Consider the following 22,570-nt stretch of genomic DNA (forward strand, 5'->3'; position numbering starts at 1 on the left):
ATGGAGAAAAGGTAAACCTGTGAAGAAACTGTTTCAATAGCTCTAATACTGTAGCCACAAAGCTGTAACAGTTAGGCTTCACATTTGATTGAAACTATATTGGCTCAGAGCAAGCAGAGGCACTCTGTCACCTGTTGAAGTGATACTGAAATGTGGCGAAAAAGAGCAGAGTAGTGGGACAAGAATTCTATGCCAACAAATCAGCAAATACAACTTAAAGACAATAAAGACCTTGGGTCTTTTCTATAGCCAATGTGTTAGAGAAAATAATTTGAATTAGAAAAACTGCTAGCATGTTTATTTTAATGCCAAAGACAGAGAGGAAATTAGTCAGAGCAGTTAAAATTTTGAATGATGCCCAGAAAATTGAATTTTCAGGATGTGTTGGTTTGGCTCATAAAGTAGAGGATTTTGATCACGAATCAAATGATTCTTCAGAGGAGTCAATACGCTGGGCCAGTACCTTGTAATCCCTAACCTGTTCTTTTTGGCAGTCCCTCCACGCCAAGGATGGCTTTCTTCCACTGCGGGGTTATTGGCTATGAGCTGATTTTACGTTATGTTGGATCTGCATACACTGCCACAGGCAAGGCAGGTGGTGTTTGAAGAAACAGTGTTAATCCTTACTTTGTAACTAAGCCCTAAACCCAGGGACAGTGATGAGAGTGCTGAATCCGAATCACAGGAAAATTAGTGACCTAACACCATAATGGCAGCAACAACATGGCATGAGCTGACAAAGTTCAATGAGAAGGCCATCTCCTACCTTCTAAACACAACTAAGGGTCATCAATAATGAAAACCTGTCAAAACTACTGACATCTCAAGAACATATAAAATGATCACCAATTCTGAAACGAGAGTTTCACTAAAGTTTGGATTGAGCCATTCCACTGAGATTGTAAGGATTCCTTAACTTCACTGCCCTTTGCCTGAATTGATGAGAATTGCTGTCACACAGCAAAAGAAAAGTTCATGGTGTTCTGTTTGGGAGGCATAATTATTGGGCAATGCCAGCAGTGAGGTTTCCTGCAGATCCTTTTTGCTTGAATTGAGATTCATGATGAATATTGATTTGCAAGATGTTCTTGTGCTTTTTGCTTCATCAAAAGCTAGCAAAAGCATGCTGTGTCAAGCAGTCTGTTTTAGGGAAGATGGGATATGCTTTATATAAGCTGCAATTCAACAATCACTGCACAAAAACAAAACTATGATTGACTGCTGAAACTCCTGGACAGACAGCAATTGTGACTAATTCAATCCCTTTTTCTTAGTTGATAAAAGATATCGCAACAAAATATGGTTATGATACTTTTATGTGTTGAAATCCAAATTACTGTTTTTCCATCTTTTTCAATTATTTTGTTGACACATTTGATTATATTTAATTTGAAATATGAATCACCTTATTCACATTTGTTTTCATGGTAGACATCCATCAGGACAGGATTATTACGATGCAAATGACTATTTGGGATTGCAAACTGAAATGGACAGAGAAGAATTAGAATATGAGGTGAGTTCTTTGTGGAGGTCAGTCAGATTGAAAACCTATCAAGTATGGTATAGTTTAAATTTAGAAAATTTTCTTCACTTTATTGAAAAACATTTATACGGCATAAGTAACGATTCACACTTTTTCCTCCTGCACATGGTGGTTTAAGGACATTTTTTCACATGTAACTGTAATTCTTAAGTGAAAATCTTCAATTATGGTTGATGGTACAATTGGCAGCAAAGTATGTCATTTATTTCACAAAGTACAAACTTTGTTGTGAAATGGAAATATTTCAACTACGTATGTCTACTATGTCGTGCCTTCAAGAAAAACAGAACAAAGATCTTTATTTTCTCGTCTCTAATGTTCAATCAATAGAATCTTCAATATGTCATCAATGAGAATATATTGCGAGTAGCTGGATGTAATTTTGATGCTGAAGTATACTGCATCTTCAGGGCACCAACAGGATGCTTTGAGCTGTTGATGAGTTCGAATAATTTTCCACCCTGTTCTGTGCAGCTTTTGATCATGAATTCTCCAGAAGCTTCAACTTCTGACTCTGTGTTTCATATTACGTTGTGAAACGTTCACGATACTGAAACTTTGTAATAAATTGATACGCTTTCAAAAATCATTAACTGCATAATAAGTTAGAATAAATCTACGTTCAGGTCATTAATTTTTGAACTTGCTATTTTGATATCATATATCATCAACACATCAAAGAGCTGAAATTAGCTCAGAAATTGTAACAGTTAGTAATTAAATTATAAAATTAATGTGACATAAAAAGAAAAATATTGAGCTTGAAGTACTGAAGCTTTTTGCTGTTAATTCTTTTGTGATGATGTGAGCCAGACCATTAATAATAGTGACTTTGATATACTGCACAGTGGCAAAAGGTAAGCAGCACAATGACACAGAGGGCTGAGCATTGGGAAACTTTTAACGGCCTGATAGTATGTGTTGAGCCACTAAAGATGCTTGTTCAAATCTTGAAGATGAAGATCAATGGAGAGGTCAAAGTACTGACAAAGCAGAGCTCCAGTACCTTTCTCAGTTACTTTTTGTTGTCCGTTGATAAATGCTTTAGAACAGACCGCAGAGACACTTGTTCCATTTACTGTAATGGAAATGTCGAAATGTGCAAGAAAAATATCAAGTCAGCCTTATGGGGTTTCTCTCCAACAGACGTGCATGGAATTTAATTGTGTCAGTCATGTAAGGATCAGCTATTGTTTCTGGTAAAATGTCTGTATCAAACCAACAGTTTAGTGAAACAAGCAGGATAAGCAAAATAACTTATCTGCAATTATTAATTGTTTATTTGTAACATTTCGATTACTTTTTATTTTAAAAATGTCATTTCTAAAGAGCTAATATGCATTAACATAAAATGTGAATATTGTTGGATAACTTTAAATTCTGTATTATTTGCTTCATGTACACCATGGAAAATAGTAACAAAGTCTACTCGAGAAATGCTGGCATAAGCCTTTTTAAAAATGAAAGGCGAAGTTCAAGCAGTTTTGGTTCCTAGAGTAACCAGTTCCCAAAATGTTTTAAAAAGCTTGAAAATGTTAACATGCTAAAATTAATCTATTTAACATGTGCAAATACAAAAGAAAATAAATTATGCATTAATGTATGCAGAATTGACAGGTCAGAAAACATTTGGAGTTAAATTATAACTTCTAAGAGATGAAATTCAAGAATTAGAATACATAGGACAATAAATAATTGAATTGGAAAATATTGTCACCAAACCTGGTTCATTCTACCTGATAGGCTTACTTCTTGGAAAATGCTGCAAAATGAAATGTTGTTTCAAAGTACAATTTCTGCTACCTGAGACATAGCAGTCATGGTTGAAAAAGGACAGCCACAATGAAATTCTAAGCCAGGGTTCCAGAATGTGTTTTGTTATTAAGCATTTTATAAATGTTTACATTTTTTTAAATGAACGGTCTACAAATGCAGCATATAGGGGTATGAAGTTGGTATGAAGTAATAGAAACTTGAGTTGCCGTCTATAGTCTGCAGTTCAGTTAAGAAAGCTGGATAGCAATATGACTATCTGATATTGATTAACAACTAAATTGCAACTCACAGCCCCAACCATTGGTTCATTGTTACCACATTACCAGAACTGGAATAACTTCTTTCCCATTTAATTGGCCAATAACTGTAATTCATTTCTATACTGTCACCAATAATTTGGATTTTGAATCTGACATAATATTCCTTTGCCATTTTTCAATTAATTTATGCTTTGAAAAAATTCAGCACTGACAAAACTGATTTGAGCTTACATAAAATATGGCAGAAGTGTCAAGGAAAGGAGAACTTAATGAGCAAATTGCAAAATTTGGCAAATTCAGAATGAGGATAGCTTGTTTGCCTACCTCTGCCTGACAGTGGGCATGCAGAACTGCCATAATGTATTTTTCAGTTTCTCAATGACTGTCTGAGAATTAACTATGTGCATGTCTCTAAATCATGAGCAATGAGATTGTTCAGCAGTTGGGATATACACATACCTTCCAATGTATTTACATCAAATTTTGTTTGCTATGTACTAGAGACTGTGGAAATAATTTTGCTCTGTCTGACTGTAGGACCATAAGAAATGAGGGCCCTCAAGCCTGCTCCCACCATTCATGGCTGATCCCCATTGACTCCAACCCCTTGACATGCGATTCACGAATGATATCGCATGGTCGCGATGGAACGCAGCTTCAATGACACATTGTATTCAAAGTCCCAAGTTATGGTTTCATTTAAAGCCCTACATCCCAAATTCCCCACAATGTTTGTACAGGCAGTATTGTTTTCTCCCCTCTTTGCTGAAAAATAGACATTATAGGAAAAAGTTTGTGATTAATGGTTGTCAATGTAGATCGACTTAGAAATTTATATTTAAGGCTGACCCTGAATTGAACTGACATACAGAACACTAATAATGAAAATGCAACCTCATTGTGATCATCAGTAATATGCAGAAAAATATTTTTTGCTTCTCATTAAACTTAGGTTCTTGCATGTTTGGCTTGTTAGATGTAAAAGAATTACATAGGTTCACTTTCCATAATGACACGTTGTCCAAAGCACAAATAGCATGTTGATTTTTTTAAAATTCTCCTAGAGAAGAAAATTCATCTTCAACAGCAGTGCACAATAGGAGAAATGAAAACAGTAGCACACACTGTCATTTTGTGCCCTGCTGAAGTCAAATATCACACCAAGCACATTTTTTATATTAAGCATAGATATATATGTGTGTATATGCAGAAAGGTAAAATTCAAATCTATTGTTGAAATTCATGTTACATTTTAGGGTTAATGTACTTGGAAGCCTGAGGTGTTTTCTGTGATGAGCTGGTTCAGGAAATGAGTTCTAGCCCATATCGAAAATACTTTTTCCATACTCCAACTATGGTCACTACTTAAAAATGAGAGGTTGCAACAACGTTTATTGCAGACCTATCCTTAAAGATTCCCGTAAAGACAGTGGAAAGCAATTGAAAACGAATGAATGCATTTTGATGCAACAGCACAAACTTTCTACATGAGAAATAGTAGCCATGTGGATTGGTAAAAATGTATTTTTTCTTTCAAGAGTTTTTGCCAATTTTTCAGCATCATACAAAATATCTGGACACGTAGATTATGCAGTTTCTGTTTGAATCTGACATGCTAGAATGATCTGATTGAAGACCTTCATTGCATGGTGCATAGGGTTCCTGCTGAGTGCTTGCAATGATACTATATTGTGAGAAACTTAACCTAAGGAATATTAAATATGAAGCATTGTCATCGGATCTGAATATCCAATTTGAACTTGAGTGATAAATCTCAATGTACTCCAAAACACCTCGCTGAATTCTGTCTCAATTGGTCTTGAATTAGGAAGTAGACTTGTACAGATTACACAGTCAAGACAAGCTTGGTCTCACAGTTTGCTACAGAACAGATGATGAAGATGACTTGGGAATATACATAAGTGAGGTAAGAAGCGCATATTACTTTGCATTCGGTTCTCACGTAACATTCCTTCATTTAATATTAGTTCCCTTACGTTTTGTAGCTAATTGGTCTAACATCTTGCTGACATCCTGAGGTTTGTTTTAGTATTATTTCCTGCCTGACTGCAGTTCCATAGATCAATCACAAAGATGTTTCTTTGCACCTGCTAGAAAATCAATCCCTTGCACTAAACACAATAATTCCACCACCCCCCACACCAATCACCATGTGACTAAACATTACTGAGCACCAAGTGGATCCTGTAAATCCTGCACCAGTACTACATGGCTGTGCATCTCTGTGTATAATATTAACACACCTGCAACAGGCTAAAAGTGGCTCCCCAATGAGATCCAATGTCAGAGTTCCATGCGAGCAAGCATGCTGGAAATGAGTGAGACCGGCAAGGAGGAGTAGCTTTGGCTATTTTGTTTTAACAAAAGCACATTGCCCACAGTTTTCTGTTTGTCAAAATGCCTGAGCAGGGCTGGTACTCGCTAATATCCCTCCAAATCACTCACCATCCTGATCTGGAAATATATTGCCATTCCTTCACTGTCACTGGATATAAATCCTGGAATTCCATCACAAAAGAACACAGCACAGTAGTTCAAGAAGGCAGCCCACCACCACAATCTTAACGGCAACAAGGGACAGGCAATAAATGCTGGCTGAGCCTGTGACGTCCATATCCCACGAAAGAATTGTTGATGAAGTTCAGGAAATGAACTTGCTCATTTTATATCTCACTTCTGATTTACAAAATAAACAAAACTTTAATTTAAAGGGGTATCAGAAAGTTGTAAGACGTGATTTTGCCTGTAGAATTACCTCGATGTTGATTTATCAACCGTAATAATGAGAGATGCAGAACAGTCATATTTTCTCTGTCAGAAAAGTGGTAAAATCTGAATAATAACATGTAAACCTACAAATTGTCAGTTGCAGAACAGCATGGCAAAGAACTATGAACAATACACCTACTCTCCAGGCCTTGAATGCTATTCTGTGCAAAGTAACATCTGAAAAGGAAAACCGAAGTTTATTATTTATTATTTACTCACAGATTGATCCCAACAGTATTGCAGCAAAAGATGGCCGCATAAGGGAAGGGGACCGAATAATTCAGGTACAGAAATATTCCCTGCACTCATGTCATTATGATTTTGTGTTTATGTACTTTGTTTGTGTTTGTATTACGTTTTCCACACCGAAACATGGGTTGTTCAATTCTGATGCATTTCGAAAGAACTTCACAAGGAGTATTCAACGTTTTGCCACGGACCTGGTATATTTTACATAATATTAATGTTGTCAAAAAGGAGTCAAGCAGTTTCACAAATATGATAACAACCCTATTTTGGTGTCTTGCGCTTTTTAAAATAATTAGTACACTTAAAAATGTTAGTTCCTGGCAAATTAACACCATTTGCTGGCCCCTGTTCTTCTCTTTCTGTGTGGGAAAATATCCAGGGGCTAATTCCTATGTTTTTACTCGTGAGTTAGAAGTTGTGCTGAGGTGAACCACATATCAGACCAAACATACTTTATATGCTGTAATTTTACAAAAGAAAACATGTTCATCAAATGCCACTTAGAATTTACTGCTGGAGTACGTGAACAAACAAAATTTGTTTTAGACTTGAAAAGGTAAGAGCTTGAGTACCTTTTTATTTAATCAAGTCATCATGCAATTCCGTCAACTGTAATAGATTTAATTATATTATTCATCAAAAAATACGCAGTTTCATGGTCAACTTCCCACCTCTCCAACAGCAAGACTTAGGATACTTAAGTCAATTAAATTGTGTTTTTATGCTTTTTATAGATAAATGGCAATGAGATCCAAAACAGAGAGGAGGCTGTGGCCCTGTTAACCAGTGATGAAAGCAAGAACATTTCTCTGCTTTTGGCACGGCCTGAGATGCAGGTAAGGGAATGTGATTTTTTTGCCAGAAGGATTGGTCGCTATTGAAAAATGGGAACTCCACTTATCTCACTTGAACGTGCACGAATTTACTCTCTTACATTAGCAAAGCTCTGTCATGATCACAATGTGTTCAGCAATTTGTGAATGAATTTTTGATAATTTCAGAATTAAGGAGGGAATAAAATACACACACAATATTGTTTGCATTGAATTGTTTTCAGGAAGCACAAATAAATAAACTTTCTTCTTTATTGGTATAGCTTGGGGTTAACCAAAATGTTGAACACTGTGGAAATTGTCGCTCTTAAAGGGTCCCTTTTGGTCCAATCGAATAAAGAAACAGTACTGAGCACAAACTAGGAATTACCAGAGAGCTTCTTCCATTCAATTACCATAATTTTGCTGTTGTACAGGAGTGCCACACCAGTGAAGCCCTGAGAAAATTCCTGGTGACAGTTTTGAATTTGTGCTTTTATCTGTAGGTGTAAAATCCATGCATGTCTTTCATCAATATGAAGAGACCATCATTTCAATTGTTGGTATTGCTTTTCCTTCATCTCCTCTGTATTCATATTGGATTTTATCACATTTTGAGAAGTATTTCAACTGTCTTCAAAGATTAGCAGAACTGTGTCTGCTCATTGGAAGCAAAGTCTGAACTAGTCAGACGGGGGCCATTACAGAAAGGATAATGGGTTGGGATCTTGATGTAATCCTGCCCTTTTGCAGCTTTCTGAGCAGCTTGCAACTAGCGATGAACTGCCATGGAACTAGAATGAAGCAATCATGGCACTTTAATGAAATTAATCGCCTTTTCAAGGATACCAAACTGACATGAAATGAGGAATATGAAGGGTGAAACCAATAACTCTGGACAGCAAGCACTGACAGGAATACCATCCTCCATCTAAACTCACGAACTTTTTTGGGACAGCAATTTTGTGCAATATATTACAAATGTCTTTGACATTTCTAAGGACCTTCTTACCGTATTGCCTACATTTATTTTCCTGTGCCAAGGAAGTGAACTCATTCTGAAGTTGGTTAAACCACAAGAAAGGTATGTAACTTGCATCAGCTCAGCAGTCACAGCACTGGGACAGTAGCTCCAGCACTTGCCTCTCCACAGCTTTGTGCATCTGCAGGTTACAGATGGCTGCATCTCAAAGGATGTAATACCCTCATCAAAGGGTAAATAGACTAATGGTTGGCTTCCCAGCCCTTTCTGATAGTCGTGCTTCTGAAGGCTCAGGTTTTTCTGCTCAAGATCACAAACCTTTCCATCCTTTTGGAATAGACTTTGTCAGAGAGGTGTAGGTGGTCGTGACCCATGGCTGTCGAGGTAACCACAGTACTCGATGACTTTGCATTTTGGCCCTTCCAGTACTCAGCTGCTGGAATATGTCGACTGTGACAATCTGCAGCTGTCAACTTCATGAACCGCATCACTGATGCCTTGCTTGTGACTTCCAAAGACAGTAGAGGGTGACACATAATTGTATCTTTTGATCATATATATGTAGTTCTCTTTTTAAATGTCTGCAGTATTACTTTTGTTGCTGCTGAACCTGGCTAAGTCGCACCAAATGGGAAATAAGCCTCAAACATCCAAGCTCTGGTTCTGCTCCTACAGGCAACACAGGTCAATGGTGATGAGGCTGAACATTATTCATCTGTGCCTGTACTTTTCTCACAAGACAGCTGCAGAAAATTACAGTGAGGCCTGTAAAAGTGTCACCTCATCATTCCACAGAGGTGACAACACAGTCAAAGATTGCTGACCATTTGCATCATTGAACCTTTTGCTCTCCAAAGCCATTGAAATGCCCTCAGAGTGTTACCAGGAGCATTTACCTTGAAGGAGTATGAATGGGATGGCCATCTCCTATCTCAGTGGCAAAGCATCCTCAATATCACTAGGATTCTCGGTTGGATAGGGGAAAATCATAAGATGTAAATTCTTGAATGTGTCCATGTATAAGCTAAAATCCACAGTTAAACTGAAAATCACTTACAGTGACCATACTTCAATCATTTGGCAGGTAGAAAAGGCCATGTGACAATTAAGCCAGCAAGCCCTTAGTGTGTTGGGTACCGATTTTCTTTGCAGACCAGGATACAGGACAATAGAAGACATGAAGCAAGATCCCTGTGTGGGCATTCTCTCTCTCTCTCTTGCTCTCTCATTCGTTCACACACAAGTCCAAACATACTGTTTTTAACTATTCACACGCCCCAGACCGGAAAAAAATAACTGAACATAGCAGTTGCTATCTCGAAAAGAGCAAATAATACATTTTCAGAATCTTTAAATTAATTAAAATATGCCTCTAAATAATTGTCTTTCAACTACCTTGATGCCAAAATTGGAAGTTCACTAAAACCTAGCCTGGGACCACCCAAGCCATCAGTTTATGAGATCTGTATCACGTTATCTCAAGGAAACCTTCTGGCTATGTTTGTTACAGTAACAGTTTGTGAACAGTGAAATACTCACTGAATTGTTAAGTACTTGCTGTGAAATGTAGCATAGGGAAGAGAGAGCCCCATTTGACAGCAGCCCAATAAACAGTTATATTCAGGACTAATTAAGGTTGAAGGAAGACTTTTGTGTAATGTTGAGAAAAGGTGACTCAAAAAGGAAGCTCCTTCCCATCTCAGCCAAGCTACAGCAGTGCCTTATCCCTTAAGATTACAATATCATCGTTCATAAAAAGAAATGGTCCAACTCCTCAGTTTACAGCCACATCCCATGTGTAAGAAAGCAACAAGACCAATGTCCAATCAACAAGACTTGAAGAACAGTGACACTCCCTCAAGTGAAAGCTGTGAATTTTAATTAAGGTAGTGCCATTACAAAATAACATGGTAAGTTTGTTTAGTTTAATGTCTTTTCAAGGAGAATGCAGAGATTGATACTCAATAATTGCAGTTACAGATAGCAGAAGCTATAAAAGTCAAAAGGCAGTGACTCGAGGCATCTGAAAAAATTAGTTTTTTTCAACTTTCAGAGGTTATGACACTAACTGTACCTGTCACAGTTGCTACCAACTGTTTTATTGCACCACACAATGACACAGCCGAGACATGGGGAAAACAATCAAAATATTAAGGCCTCCACTTACTTGCTGCAACTTTTGTCTATGATACTGATAATGTTAAAAGTAAAGGTTTCCTTTGTGTGTTTCAATTTCTGTCCTCCTCTTTTGGAGTGTGGTGGAAACAGGATTAATTAACTTGAATTGAGTCACTGGTGAATCATTAAATTTACAGCATTGCAACACAGTTTTGTTTTCCTGTTTTCAGGATTTAAAAGTTTGCTTTTTAATCCCACATAATTCAAAATACGCCAGTTTCTGCTTCATATCATCCAAACATTTTAATGTCTCAAAGCATGACGTTGCTAAAGGAAAGTGATGGCTCACAGTAATTCCACATAGTTATTTGCAAGGTTACCTCATGAATGTATCAACACTTTTAGGGCTGCTTGTTTGCACAGTGTTTGAATCAGTTGTAAAGCATGGTAGGACATCTTAATTACTTAAAGGCAAAATACACTGGATGCTGGAAAAAAATCAGAAAAAAAAAGTGCTGTTGAATGCTGCCGGACATGCTGGATTTTGCCAGTTCTTCTTGCAATGTGCTTCTGAGGCTTTATAAAGCTCTAGTTAAGCCCCATTTAGAATACTGTGTCCAATTTTGGGCCCCACACCTCAGGAAGGACATACTAGCCCTGGAGCGTTTCCAGCGGAGATTCACACAGATGATCCCTGGAATGGTAGGTTTAACGTATGATGAACGGCTAAGGATCCTGGGATTGTACTCATTAGAGTTTAGAAGGTTGAGGGGAGATCTAATAGAAACTTACAAGATAATGTATGGTTTAGAAGGGGTGGACGCTAGGAAGTTGTTTGCGTCAGGCGGGGAGACCAGGACCCGTGGGCACAGCCTTAAAATTAGAGGGGGTAAATTTAAAACTGAAATGAGAGGTGCTCTCTCCATCTGAGAGACTCCATCATAGCACCCGCTGACTCTCGAAAAAAATTAAAACACACCCACAATAACTTTTCCATTGCATCTTGATAACATGTCCAATTCAAATCAAACAGAAGTTGCCAAATAACTCTCAGCATTTGCCTTAGTACCTGTCTTTCAATTGTCTTTGCCAGTCCTAGTTCTCCTGCATGGTGTCAGCTCAGTGGCTGCAACCTGGCTGCAGTGGGTGACTACTTGAACAGAGTAAACTTCAGGTGACCTTACTGCATGCCCTTAAACATCACTAGGCCTTAAGATCAAAGCATCAGGCTGCACACCGTTAACATGAGTAACAGCAGTGTGGCTGTCTAACTAGCAACAGCAGGGGCACTGACAGAGTGGTAGTGCCAGAAGCATTGGTGCGATTACCTTGAGAGGCAACCACAGGTTTGTGCTCTACAGAGCATCTTCCACTCCCACTGGGCAGTGACTCAGCAACCTTAGCAAACCCGTTGAAGGACACTTGAGCACTGTAGGTTCTGATGGGGGTGTGGCGTATTGAGAAGTATGATGGCTTGATAATTTACCCATTCAAAACTTTACCCTGCTGTGGAAACATGGCCTCTCCCCTCGCTTTTCCTCCAATGCTAGTGTCTCCAATAAACCACCTGAACGTCTTGGGCCGTACGGCATCTTGGAATGCTCCAGCTTGACGGCTCATGTTCCTTTCCACTACTAATGTTTCAGTCTGAGTTATTTATAGCCTTCATTTGTTCAACGCAGCGTCCTTTTAAAGGCGACAGTGTGTTGTTTAGGAGCTGTCGGCTCTCTGGAACGCCTCCTGGCCTCTCTCATTTCTTAGACATCCTTTTATCCATACAGCAAACCAAAAGTCTCGATTGTGCTGAGCTGCGCACCATTGTCATATAAGCAGGAGGCCGGAGAAAATTCAAAAGCTATCTATCTCCACTGGAGCCAACGCAGATCATTAGTTCTAATCCTTATGCTTGAAAAAAGTACCAACCAAAGCTGTTTCGAAATAACTTCGTTCTATGCCACATTAACTGCTGTGAGGACTGCAATAAAAGAGGAGAAATTTTTAGTTGAAAAATGGCAAAAGCCACACAAATCTTGCAGAAATCCATAAAAGTATCAAACTTCCAGTGAAATTTCATCCTATTTTCATAAATTTGGCTAATGTATTTCATATTAACTTTCAGAACTGATTTAGTGATGTAATTCTTTATCTATTAATTTAAAATTTCCCATGTCAAAATTTTTGACGTGGTAGCAAAATTGTATTATACTCTGCTTTTAGAAGGCGCTCATTGCTTCCCACAGAACATTTGTTGATGACCCTGTCTTAATGCCTGAATCAGTGATGTGGGATTTGAAAGTGTTAAAAGGTGATTTTTGAAGACTGAGTAACCTTGTCATCTATTGCATTCCACGTTCAAATATTGTCATGTTAAACCCCATTTAATGCAATCTCAGCATGCTGTTTACTCTCACACTGAATTTTGAACGCTGTCCTCCGCATCATAAGGATTGCCTATGTCCATCTCCGTAACACAGTTCACCTCCAGCTCCACCTGAGCAACTGTTACTGAAATTGCCTCCTGCACTGCCACAATGATGCCACCTGAAGGTTGCAGGATCAGCAACTCATATTCCGCCTGGGAACCCTGCAGCCATATGGTATCAATGTGGACTTCACCAGTTTCAAAATCTCCCCTTCCCCTACTGCATCCCTAAACCAGCCCAGTTCGTCCCCTCCCCCCACTGCACCACACAACCAGCCCAGCTCTTCCCCCCCACCCACTGCATCCCAAAACCAGTCCAACCTGTCTCTGCCTCCCTAACCGGTTCTTCCTCTCACCCATGCCTTCCTCCCACCCCAAGCCGCACCCCCATCTACCTACTAACCTCATCCCACCTCCTTGACCTGTCCGTCTTCCCTGGACTGACCTATCCCCTCCCTACCTCCCCACCTATACTCTCTCCACCTATCTCCTTTACTCTCCATCTTCGGTCCGCCTCCCCCTCTCTCCCTATTTATTCCAGTTCTCTCCCCCCATCCCCCTCTCTGATGAAGGGTCTAGGCCCGAAACATCAGCTTTTGTGCTCCTGAGATGCTGCTTGGCCTGCTGTGTTCATCCAACCTCACATTTTATTATCTTGTTACTGAAATTGTCATCTGCACCTTTAAATCGCTTCTGGATTCAGATATTCTCATACTCCCCCAGATCACCATCGACCAGCTTTAATCTTCAGCATGTCCAAAATCTGCTGTTCATCAAGCTCACCACATTTAATAATTTCTCTGTTGTGCCATCTGATTCCTGTTAGTGTGTTTGCATTTTCTCATGGCTGTGAACATGCACCATCTTGAAGGATCATTTCCCTTGACAGGGAACCTTGTGTGTGGAAACTTCTGGTTTGTTGCTGATTAGACGAAGTAGTGATGTCTATATCCTACTCTATATCAATCCTGATGCCCGACCAGCTCCCATTGTTCTACATTGATTCTTGGCAGTGCCTCAGATTGAAAATACTTATCGCTGTATTAATAACTCTGTGTGCTCTTGACACCATCTCCCCAATGTGCTTTTTTTCGAAAATGCTTCAACCTCGCTAATCTCCCAAATCACCCTTTCACTGATTTCTTGGGTCCATCTTATCGTCCCTCATGTTTTCACCATTCATGGTTGTGACTTTAGCTGCCTGGAATTTTGTTTCATCAGCTTCCCCATTTCCTATCCATGCTGAAGACACTTCTTAAAGTTTACCTCAGTTTTTTGTCATTCTTCCTACTAACTTAAGGGTTGAATGGCCTGCTCCAGTTCCAGTATTCCTCCTGTAGCTCAGTATCCATTTATTTGATTACTCACCTGAGAAGGACTATTGCAAAATCTGTCTATGAAAGGTACTACATAAATGCAAATTTTTATTGCTTAACATTAGACTATAAATAGGATCTGGATTGCGGAAACACTATAATCTATTTTTGTTGCCTCTCATGATGAAATGCAGTTGGATGAAGGCTGGATGGATGATGACCGAAACGATTTCCTGGATGACTTGCATATGGACATGCTTGAGGAACAGCATCACCAGGCTATGCAGTTTACAGCCAACATGCTTCAACAGGTACTGAGAACACAAGTTTTTGAAAAGATTTGCAGCTCGGGTTGTGGATGAGGTTGTGGACATGCTCGTCGAGCCACTGGGTTTGGTTGCACGCTCAGCAAGCATGTCTAGAACCTCACTGAGAACATAACTTGAGTAACTGTATCTAAAACAACATTGTGGCATAGAAATTCGATTCCACACTGGCCTTCATCCAAATGCAGCTTGGCAGAGGGAAATTCTTCAAAGTTAGGCTGCCTGCTTCACTAACAGGAGTTCTCGGGTAGTCCTGGAAAATTGGTTGGAATGACCTAGTGGAGAGATCTTAATGCCTGTGATGGCAGGGCAGCATTATTTGACTTGATTTGATTTGATTTGATTTATTATTATCTTATGTACCTAGCTGCAGTGAAATGTTTTAATTTGCGTGCACACAAACACAAAGATGCAGACCGAGTGTAAGAAATGTGAAAATAAAATCTGCTGTAGAGAGCTTGCAGAGAGTCATCCTGTGTCAGTGCCATCTTGAAACAAAATGACTGATTCTGATTGGGATTCTTGCTCTTTCCACCAACATTGATAGGCTTTCTGATATTTAACTTGTGCTTCTGAAGAATGGTCATTAAGGCAGACTGACCTATTCTTTGCTGCTATCACTAAAGGAATCTTTAGCAAGCATTAAGCCTCTAATTCAGGGAAATCTAGATTTGTGGGCCTGAAACAAATTGACCCAAATGTTTTAGATATGGAATCAATAGCTATGCATATTGAGCATGGCCTTCCACTGTTAAATTAGTATGGATACAAATTTCAGTCTGATGTTTTTCACAGTGGATGTCACACATAGATATTTGGCTCAAATATTATCTGCAATATATCTGGCCAAAGAACAAATGTCACTTGTGAAAATTTACAACAGAAAGGATTACAGATAAAGATCTCAGAAATACTTTAACATATTTGCAGCACGAAAACTGTGTTCACTCCAGTTTTTAATAAATATTTAGTTTTGTTTTTGAGTTGTGCTTGTGGTATTAAAGGATGTCAGATTTAAAATGCAGATGAGGAGAAATTGTTTCTTTCAAAGGGTCGTGAGTCTGTGGAATTCACAACCTCAGAGTACAGTAGATGCTGGAACATTGAGTAAAATTTGAAGAGGAGACAGATCTTTAATTTACAATGGGTTGAAGCATTATGGAGAGTGGACAGGAAATTTGAGTTGAGGCCGAGGTGAGATCAGCTGTAATCATATCAAATGGTGAAACAGACCCAAGGGGCTAAATTACCTGCTGCTGCTCTGAGTTCTTAGGTATTTTATGCATATATTGTTTCTCATTACCAGTAGTTTCTGGGCTTGTGTTAGTATTTATCTTTGGTAAATGTTACTTTTTTTTAATTTAGAATTCCTGTGAATGAATAATGGAACATCCTGTCATCCTTATGGTGTCTTCACACATTTGCCAAAAGTAAACTCCTGGCATTACTTGTAGGAAATTCAACAAGTTCGACCAGTACACTGTTGCTGCACTACACAAGTCATTGGCAATGCTTTAGAACTGCTTTCAAACCTCGCACAGCTAGCACTTCTTTCTCTCATTTTTATCATCATACCGCTTATCTCACTTTCCCGAAACACTTAGCTATTTTACTGTTTCACCTAACAGCCTCTCTAATTTTGTCTTTCAAAAGTTGACCTCATTTTCCCCGCCATTTTGAATTTTCTTAATTTCCTCTTGAGACTCTGCAGATTTTCTGCCTCATTTCATTTTACTTTGTTGTTTATTGCCTCTCCTTTTCTCAGAAATTAGACTAAGGGGCAAGATTGGCATAGTTACAACAATAGCCAGCGACATATTTACCCTATTCATGTCTCAAACTGCTTCTGCCTCATAAAATACCAAATTACCCATATAAATATGCATGTTCTTTTTGACTGTTGACCCTTAAAATGAACCATATGATGTGAATCAATGAATTACTGAGTTGTGATTACAGAAAATTACTCCAAGTCGTGGTCAATTTCTGAATCATCACCCGACACTGAGAGAGTTTCTTTTTTTTGGTCTTACCAAAAATGCCACATTAAATTTAACAATCACAGCAATGTTTGGGCTGTTAGCACATCTGTTCTGTAACTGATGTAACAATTTCCTGCAAGTGCTACCCAATGCAATCCAGCCAGAAAATACTGCAAATTGTGATGTAACAACAGCTAAACCTGTTTGTCCGTTGTTGCAGTAAATGTTCTACGATGTTACCCGCCAGAAATATCCTTATATCTACTGTACCAGCCATTCTGTCATCAATTTGCATGTAATAGAATTTTTAGACTAGTTTAGACTCTAAACTAATTTATTTTCACTACCACTTCTTTCTCTGAAAATTTTAACAACTGCACTTTATACAGTTAGAATTAACACATAACTTGTGAAGTACATGTTCCAGATGCTGCGAGCATTTCATTTTCATGGGTGCATTGCCTGTTTAACAGAAGCTTTTAAACAATACAAGAGTAGATGTCACCAGCATCCCATATGTAGAAATAGCTGTTCTGCACCAATTTAAATTATCGAAGCATTTTCTCAGCCACCCCGTGTGATGCAGCTCCATGGCAGGGAAATTTTCAACCCAGCCATTGTGACCCAAAGATATGGGCACTACCCATGCACCTCGAGGTCCATATTAATATTTTGATCAAACCAACTGGAATCAACAGCAATGTACATCTGGGAATGAAAGAATGGTAATTTGTAATTTTTGAAAGGAGTACATTGCTCTTAACGGAAATATTTATTTCAATTTGTACCATTCTGTAGCGAAAAATCTAGCTGAACTAAAATTTTGTTTCTGAAACAAAAACAACTATTGCAGCCTGATCACAAGGCAGGAGTTGGTAAGCACCACTACTGCTTTTTACATTCTGTTCATTCATCCTTCTCTTGAAGTTTGTTCTGCACAATAAGATAGCAGCATCTGTTACTCCCCATGCTGTGAATGTCTGATCTGTGTTGGGTTGTCTGGGGACAATGCCAAGTTGAAACAGCAGAAGTCGGGGGAAACAATTGCAATTAGGCCTGGGCAATAGCACTCAGATGCCACAAACAGAAATTTTGAAAATGACAAACCAGTAGCTGCGCCTGACCATGAGGGGATCAAGAGAATTCGGAATCAAAATGATTGTGTATTAATCATTACATATATTTTAATTGTGTTGAATTGCATGCAGGTAATGAACATTAATTCAGGTTTCACTTGAACCCTTATTAATATAAACAAATTAAAACTTGAATTAGAAAGTGTATACATGCAACATGTAATTAATTTTAAAAATATAAAAGTGTACAAAGATTGGCTCCAGTTTTATCCTTCACCAACAGCTTCCAGGAGTAGAATAATTTGCTTGTCCTGCAAATGGAACAAGAAAAGTAACTAATGAAATTGTAAACTAGTCTATCACTATCATAACAAATATATCCTGAATGACAGCAATTACAATGACAGAGCTCTTTTGAATAGTTTACATTCTTGCTTCCTAAATGATAGGTTCCTTTGTTCTGGCATGATAAATAGTCAGATTTAGATTAACCGACCCTGATTTTAACATTCAAGCTGTACGTAAGTTCAAATGAAGGCAGAGAATTTATCCCCTCAGATCCTGCTGGCTGAGGATGTAAAAACATATGAAATATGAGCAGGAGTAGACCATACAGACCTCAGGCCTGCTCTACCATTCAATATGATCAACTTCTATCTCAGCTCCACTTTCTCACCTCCCTCTTCATATTCTTGAGAGACGAAATTTTGATACATCTCAGTCTTATATAAACTCAATAATGGATCATTAAAATAATTCCAAAGATTCACAATCTACAAACTAGAAAAATTGCTCATCATCTCAATCCTAAATGATACCTTACCCTGAGAATATAGCTCCATATTCTAGGTTCTCTGCAGTCAGGTGAAACAGTCTCTGTACATCTGCTCTATCAAGCCCATTCAGAATTTTTTTATCTCTGAGTGAGATCATCCCTAATTCTTACAGTATCCAGGGATTATTAGATCACTTAGCCTGTCACTATAGGCCTTCCCAATGTATACTTATGTTAATATGCATTATGAACAAAAGACCAAGCTAATTGCATCTTGTTTAAGTATTTACATCAGACCCCAATTACTCTGATTGTCTATCTTAGTTGAAGGCTTCGACCTACAACATTGATGGCATCCCTGTGGGGTCAAACATACTAGAAGCTAGATCATGGGCCAGAAGTGGCATGAGTTCAAATGTTTAAACATTTTAGTTTGGGTATCCTTGTGGCTACCATGTGTCCCGCACTTTAGCCCTGGGCATTACTCATTTATGGCTCCAAGGCCTTACCCTGATCCCACCTGGAGTCTCAACTACTTGCCTGACAGCTAGGGACAACTTCTGCAAGTTGTTAGTTGCAGGGGGCTGGCTCTGCTTTGGTCTAGGTGGGAATCAAAGCATGGAGATAGGCCAGGCCTCTAAACCCTTAAGCCCTTCCCCATTTCACTCTCACTGCCACTTCACATGCTGCATGCCTAACCTGTTCCTTCACTCCATCTACCTCCCCCACACTCACTTCTAAAATCAGGGCCAGCACTGTTAATGACTACGTACTTTGGACAAAACATTCAAAATATACAGCAATGTGTTCAGTGTCTAACGAGTTAACATCAGAAAATTGATTGGATTCTGAAACAATGAGCTGCTTCTGTTTCCTTTCCAATTTCTGTCATTTGTAATATTTTGTAAAAGATATACTAACGTGGTGCAGAGTGTTTTCCTGCACAACAGCTTCCCAACCTTTTCACTTTACTGCATCCTATTGATACGGCACACTTCAAGTCAACAACATTTCAGGTGACGTGGACGTTCTTAGGCTTTTTTTTTGCATGTTCTCTTCAATGCCTTTGTGTTTCAGAAAAAGCATGAAGAAGAAGAAGGCACGACAGATACTGCCACCATATTGTCAAACCAGCACGAGAAAGATAGTGGTGTTGGGCGTACTGATGAGAGCACTCGAAATGATGAAAGTTCAGAGCAGGAGAACCTCGGAGATGAGCAAACGACTTCCAATACCCTCAATCGCCACGTGAAACTCATGTACAGCCAGGACACTCTTGGTAGTGGCGACATGCCTTTCAGTAATGAGTCGCTCATGTCGGGCGACTATACAGATGCAGATTTTCTTGGTATTCCGGCTGATGAGTGCGAGAGATTCCGCGAACTGCTGGAGCTAAAATGTCAGATGCAGAGTGCCAACCGATATAGCCTGTACTATCACAGCAGCACTTTGGATATGAGTAAGAATGACCAGGAAATTGTTGACCGAGAACTTGAAATGTTGAATGAAGAATTACGCAACATTGAGCTTGAGTGTCTGAACATTGTGCGAGCCCATAAGATGCAGCAGCTGAAAGATCAATACAGAGAGTCATGGATGTTGCACGACAGCAGTTTCCACAACTATAACACCAGCATTGATAGCCATCGACACGAGCTGTCCGACATCACCGAACTGCCCGAAAAATCCGATAAGGATAGCTCCAGTGCCTACAACACTGGTGAGAGTTGCCGAAGCACACCACTGACATTGGAATTGTCGCCTGACAACTCGTTGCACGGAACACCTGAAAATATCAACAGCGAAAACACCGAGGGAACAGCCAACAATCCCGCTTCCAACAGCTCAGCTCAAAAGCCACTATTGCCCCTTGCCAGACGCCGAGAGTATAATCCCTCAAAATCCAACTCTGCTACCAAGGAATCTGACCACGGCCACCAGTCTGAGGGAAAGGAGGAGAAAAGTCTTACCGAAGGTACCAAAGGCCATGCTTTCACCTATAACTCAGGTTCGCGAAGCATCCCCTATCCAACCACATTCCACCATTCCCCATATAGACATGCGCATATCCCAGCACATGCTCAACACTATCAAAGCTATATGCATTTGATACAACAAAAATCTGCCGTAGAATATGCGCAGAGCCAGATGAGCCTTGTAAGCATGTGCAAAGAGCCACCTTCTCAGGAATCCTCAAATCAGTTGGAGCCGAAAATGGAATGGAAGGTAAAAATCCGAAGCGATGGAACCAGATACATTACCAAGCGACCCGTCAGAGATAGACTCCTGAAAGAACGCGCACTGAAGATTAAAGAAGAGCGCTGTGGCATGACCACTGATGATGATGCCATAAGTGAGATGAAAATGGGCCGTTATTGGAGCAAAGAAGAACGTAAGCAGCATTTGGTGCGTGCCAAAGAGCAGAGAAGACGGCGTGAATTCATGATGCAGAGTAGATTGGAATGTTTAAAAGAACAGCAGAGTACAGACGAGAAGAAAGAAGTGAACATAATTGAACTGAGTCACAAAAAAATGATGAAGAAAAGAAGCAAAAAAATATTTGATAACTGGATGACAATACAGGAACTGTTAACGCATGGCACTAAATCTCCTGATGGAACAAGGATATATAATTCCCTGTTATCTGTAACTACTGTTTAAGTAAGCTTTTTCATGCTGTACATTTAATACTACCATTTGAGGTAGAAAAGGTCTTGCCTCGTTAAAAGTGGCATATTTTGTAAATATATAAAATGAGCCAGTAGTCCATATGTGAATGGAAGTGCTATATACGTATCAGAAATTAATTTGATTATTCCTTTGTAGTGTACTTCAAGCAACTACCTGATATCTCGTTTTCACATTGCTTAGAAGTTATTACCTGCAAGTTATAACCTTTGGAAATTCACATGCCAATAGACTTTAGTCATTGTTATTATTTTATATAAGTTGGAGTCTTCTAAGAGGTATTTAGGTATGAAATGCTATTTACCTTGTTCACGCAACAATTTGCAGTCATGTATCTTTTTATACAGAAAAAGATCTGTCTTGAAAAGATAATTTCTTGCTGTTCTACTTGTAACTAGCTAAAATTTGAATCAGTTTTCAGCTGGAAGAATCTAAAAAAAATAGTCCCGGAATGTGTGTAGACTTAAGCCTTTCTGCTGGCAAAACAAGCTGCAGTAAGTTAAAATCAACATACTGCAAATGCAGGAAATCTGAATTAAAAACCAAGTGCTGGAGAAACTGAGCAAGCCTGGCAGCATCAATGGAGAGAGAAATAGTTCGTGTTTATGATGTTGTATGACTCTTATTCAATTTAAAACATCAACAGTTTCTCCTTCCACAGATGTGCCCAGACCGACTGAGTACTTACAGCATTTTCTGTTTTTATTGCAGTAAATTAGAGCTGTTTTCTTTGCATGTACATAAATATAATTTGTTTATATGAAACAGATTGTGTAATTGTGAAACCCCTTGTAGTTAACTGTGTACTTTGTAGGCCTTGATGTATTGACCTAATACAGTTTAATTAATATTTAGTTAGTTACTCGCCTTTGATGTCTTGTAAAAGATGAATATAAATTATTGTTTTGTATATGAACTTCAGTTGCGTGTTGTACTGCTTCAAATAAATAAATTTGACAGCACCTTTAATTTCAACACTAGCATTTTGCAGCAGCTAGATCTGAAAATTTGCACTATTAATATTCAATACTTACATTCACAGCCCACATGTCTCGGGTAGCTTGACAAGGAAATTAGTACATCTGAATTTGTCCTTTTCCAATCTCACTCAAATGGCTAATCTAGCAAATCAAATTTGAGTTTAAATGCCATTCTTGCTGGTAACCGGTGAAAATTATTATATCAACTACACGACACCCTCAAAGGATGAGTTATTTTAAGGCTCCTAGCACTTGATTCCATTATTTTCATGCAACCGTCCAATATTACATTCTAGGAAAATTACCTCAATGTAAATAAATATTAAATTCCTGTGAACTGCTGTCATAATACAGTGCACAGTCAACAATTGCAGTCACCAATTATTTACAATTTACTGGTCCATCCTTGGAGCATATTTCAGCAGTTTCTTCTGTGCTTGGGATAGCTTGGCACCCCCAGAAAATGATCTCC

General features: G+C 38.8%; 1 protein-coding gene across 6 annotated transcripts in view; it reads left to right on the forward strand.

Annotated features, from left to right (window-relative positions):
• The window catches only part of pdzrn3b (PDZ domain containing RING finger 3b), a 303,206-nt gene extending 281,172 nt beyond the window's left edge, over window positions 1-22,034 (forward strand). For all 6 annotated transcript variants that reach the window (XM_048548076.2, XM_059649917.1, XM_048548074.2 and 3 more), the window contains 6 exons: window positions 1,432-1,516; window positions 5,411-5,509; window positions 6,594-6,656; window positions 7,356-7,457; window positions 14,466-14,582; window positions 19,508-22,034. In XM_048548076.2, coding sequence (XP_048404033.1) covers window positions 1,432-1,516; window positions 5,411-5,509; window positions 6,594-6,656; window positions 7,356-7,457; window positions 14,466-14,582; window positions 19,508-21,091 — 2,050 coding nt within the window. In that variant the 3' untranslated portion in view covers window positions 21,092-22,034. The remainder of the gene's footprint in view (window positions 1-1,431; window positions 1,517-5,410; window positions 5,510-6,593; window positions 6,657-7,355; window positions 7,458-14,465; window positions 14,583-19,507) is intronic.
• The last annotated feature ends 536 nt before the right edge of the window (window positions 22,035-22,570 follow it).

Source organism: Stegostoma tigrinum, chromosome 11 (assembly GCF_030684315.1).
Source record: "Stegostoma tigrinum isolate sSteTig4 chromosome 11, sSteTig4.hap1, whole genome shotgun sequence".
Taxonomy (NCBI): Eukaryota; Metazoa; Chordata; class Chondrichthyes; order Orectolobiformes; family Stegostomatidae; genus Stegostoma; species Stegostoma tigrinum.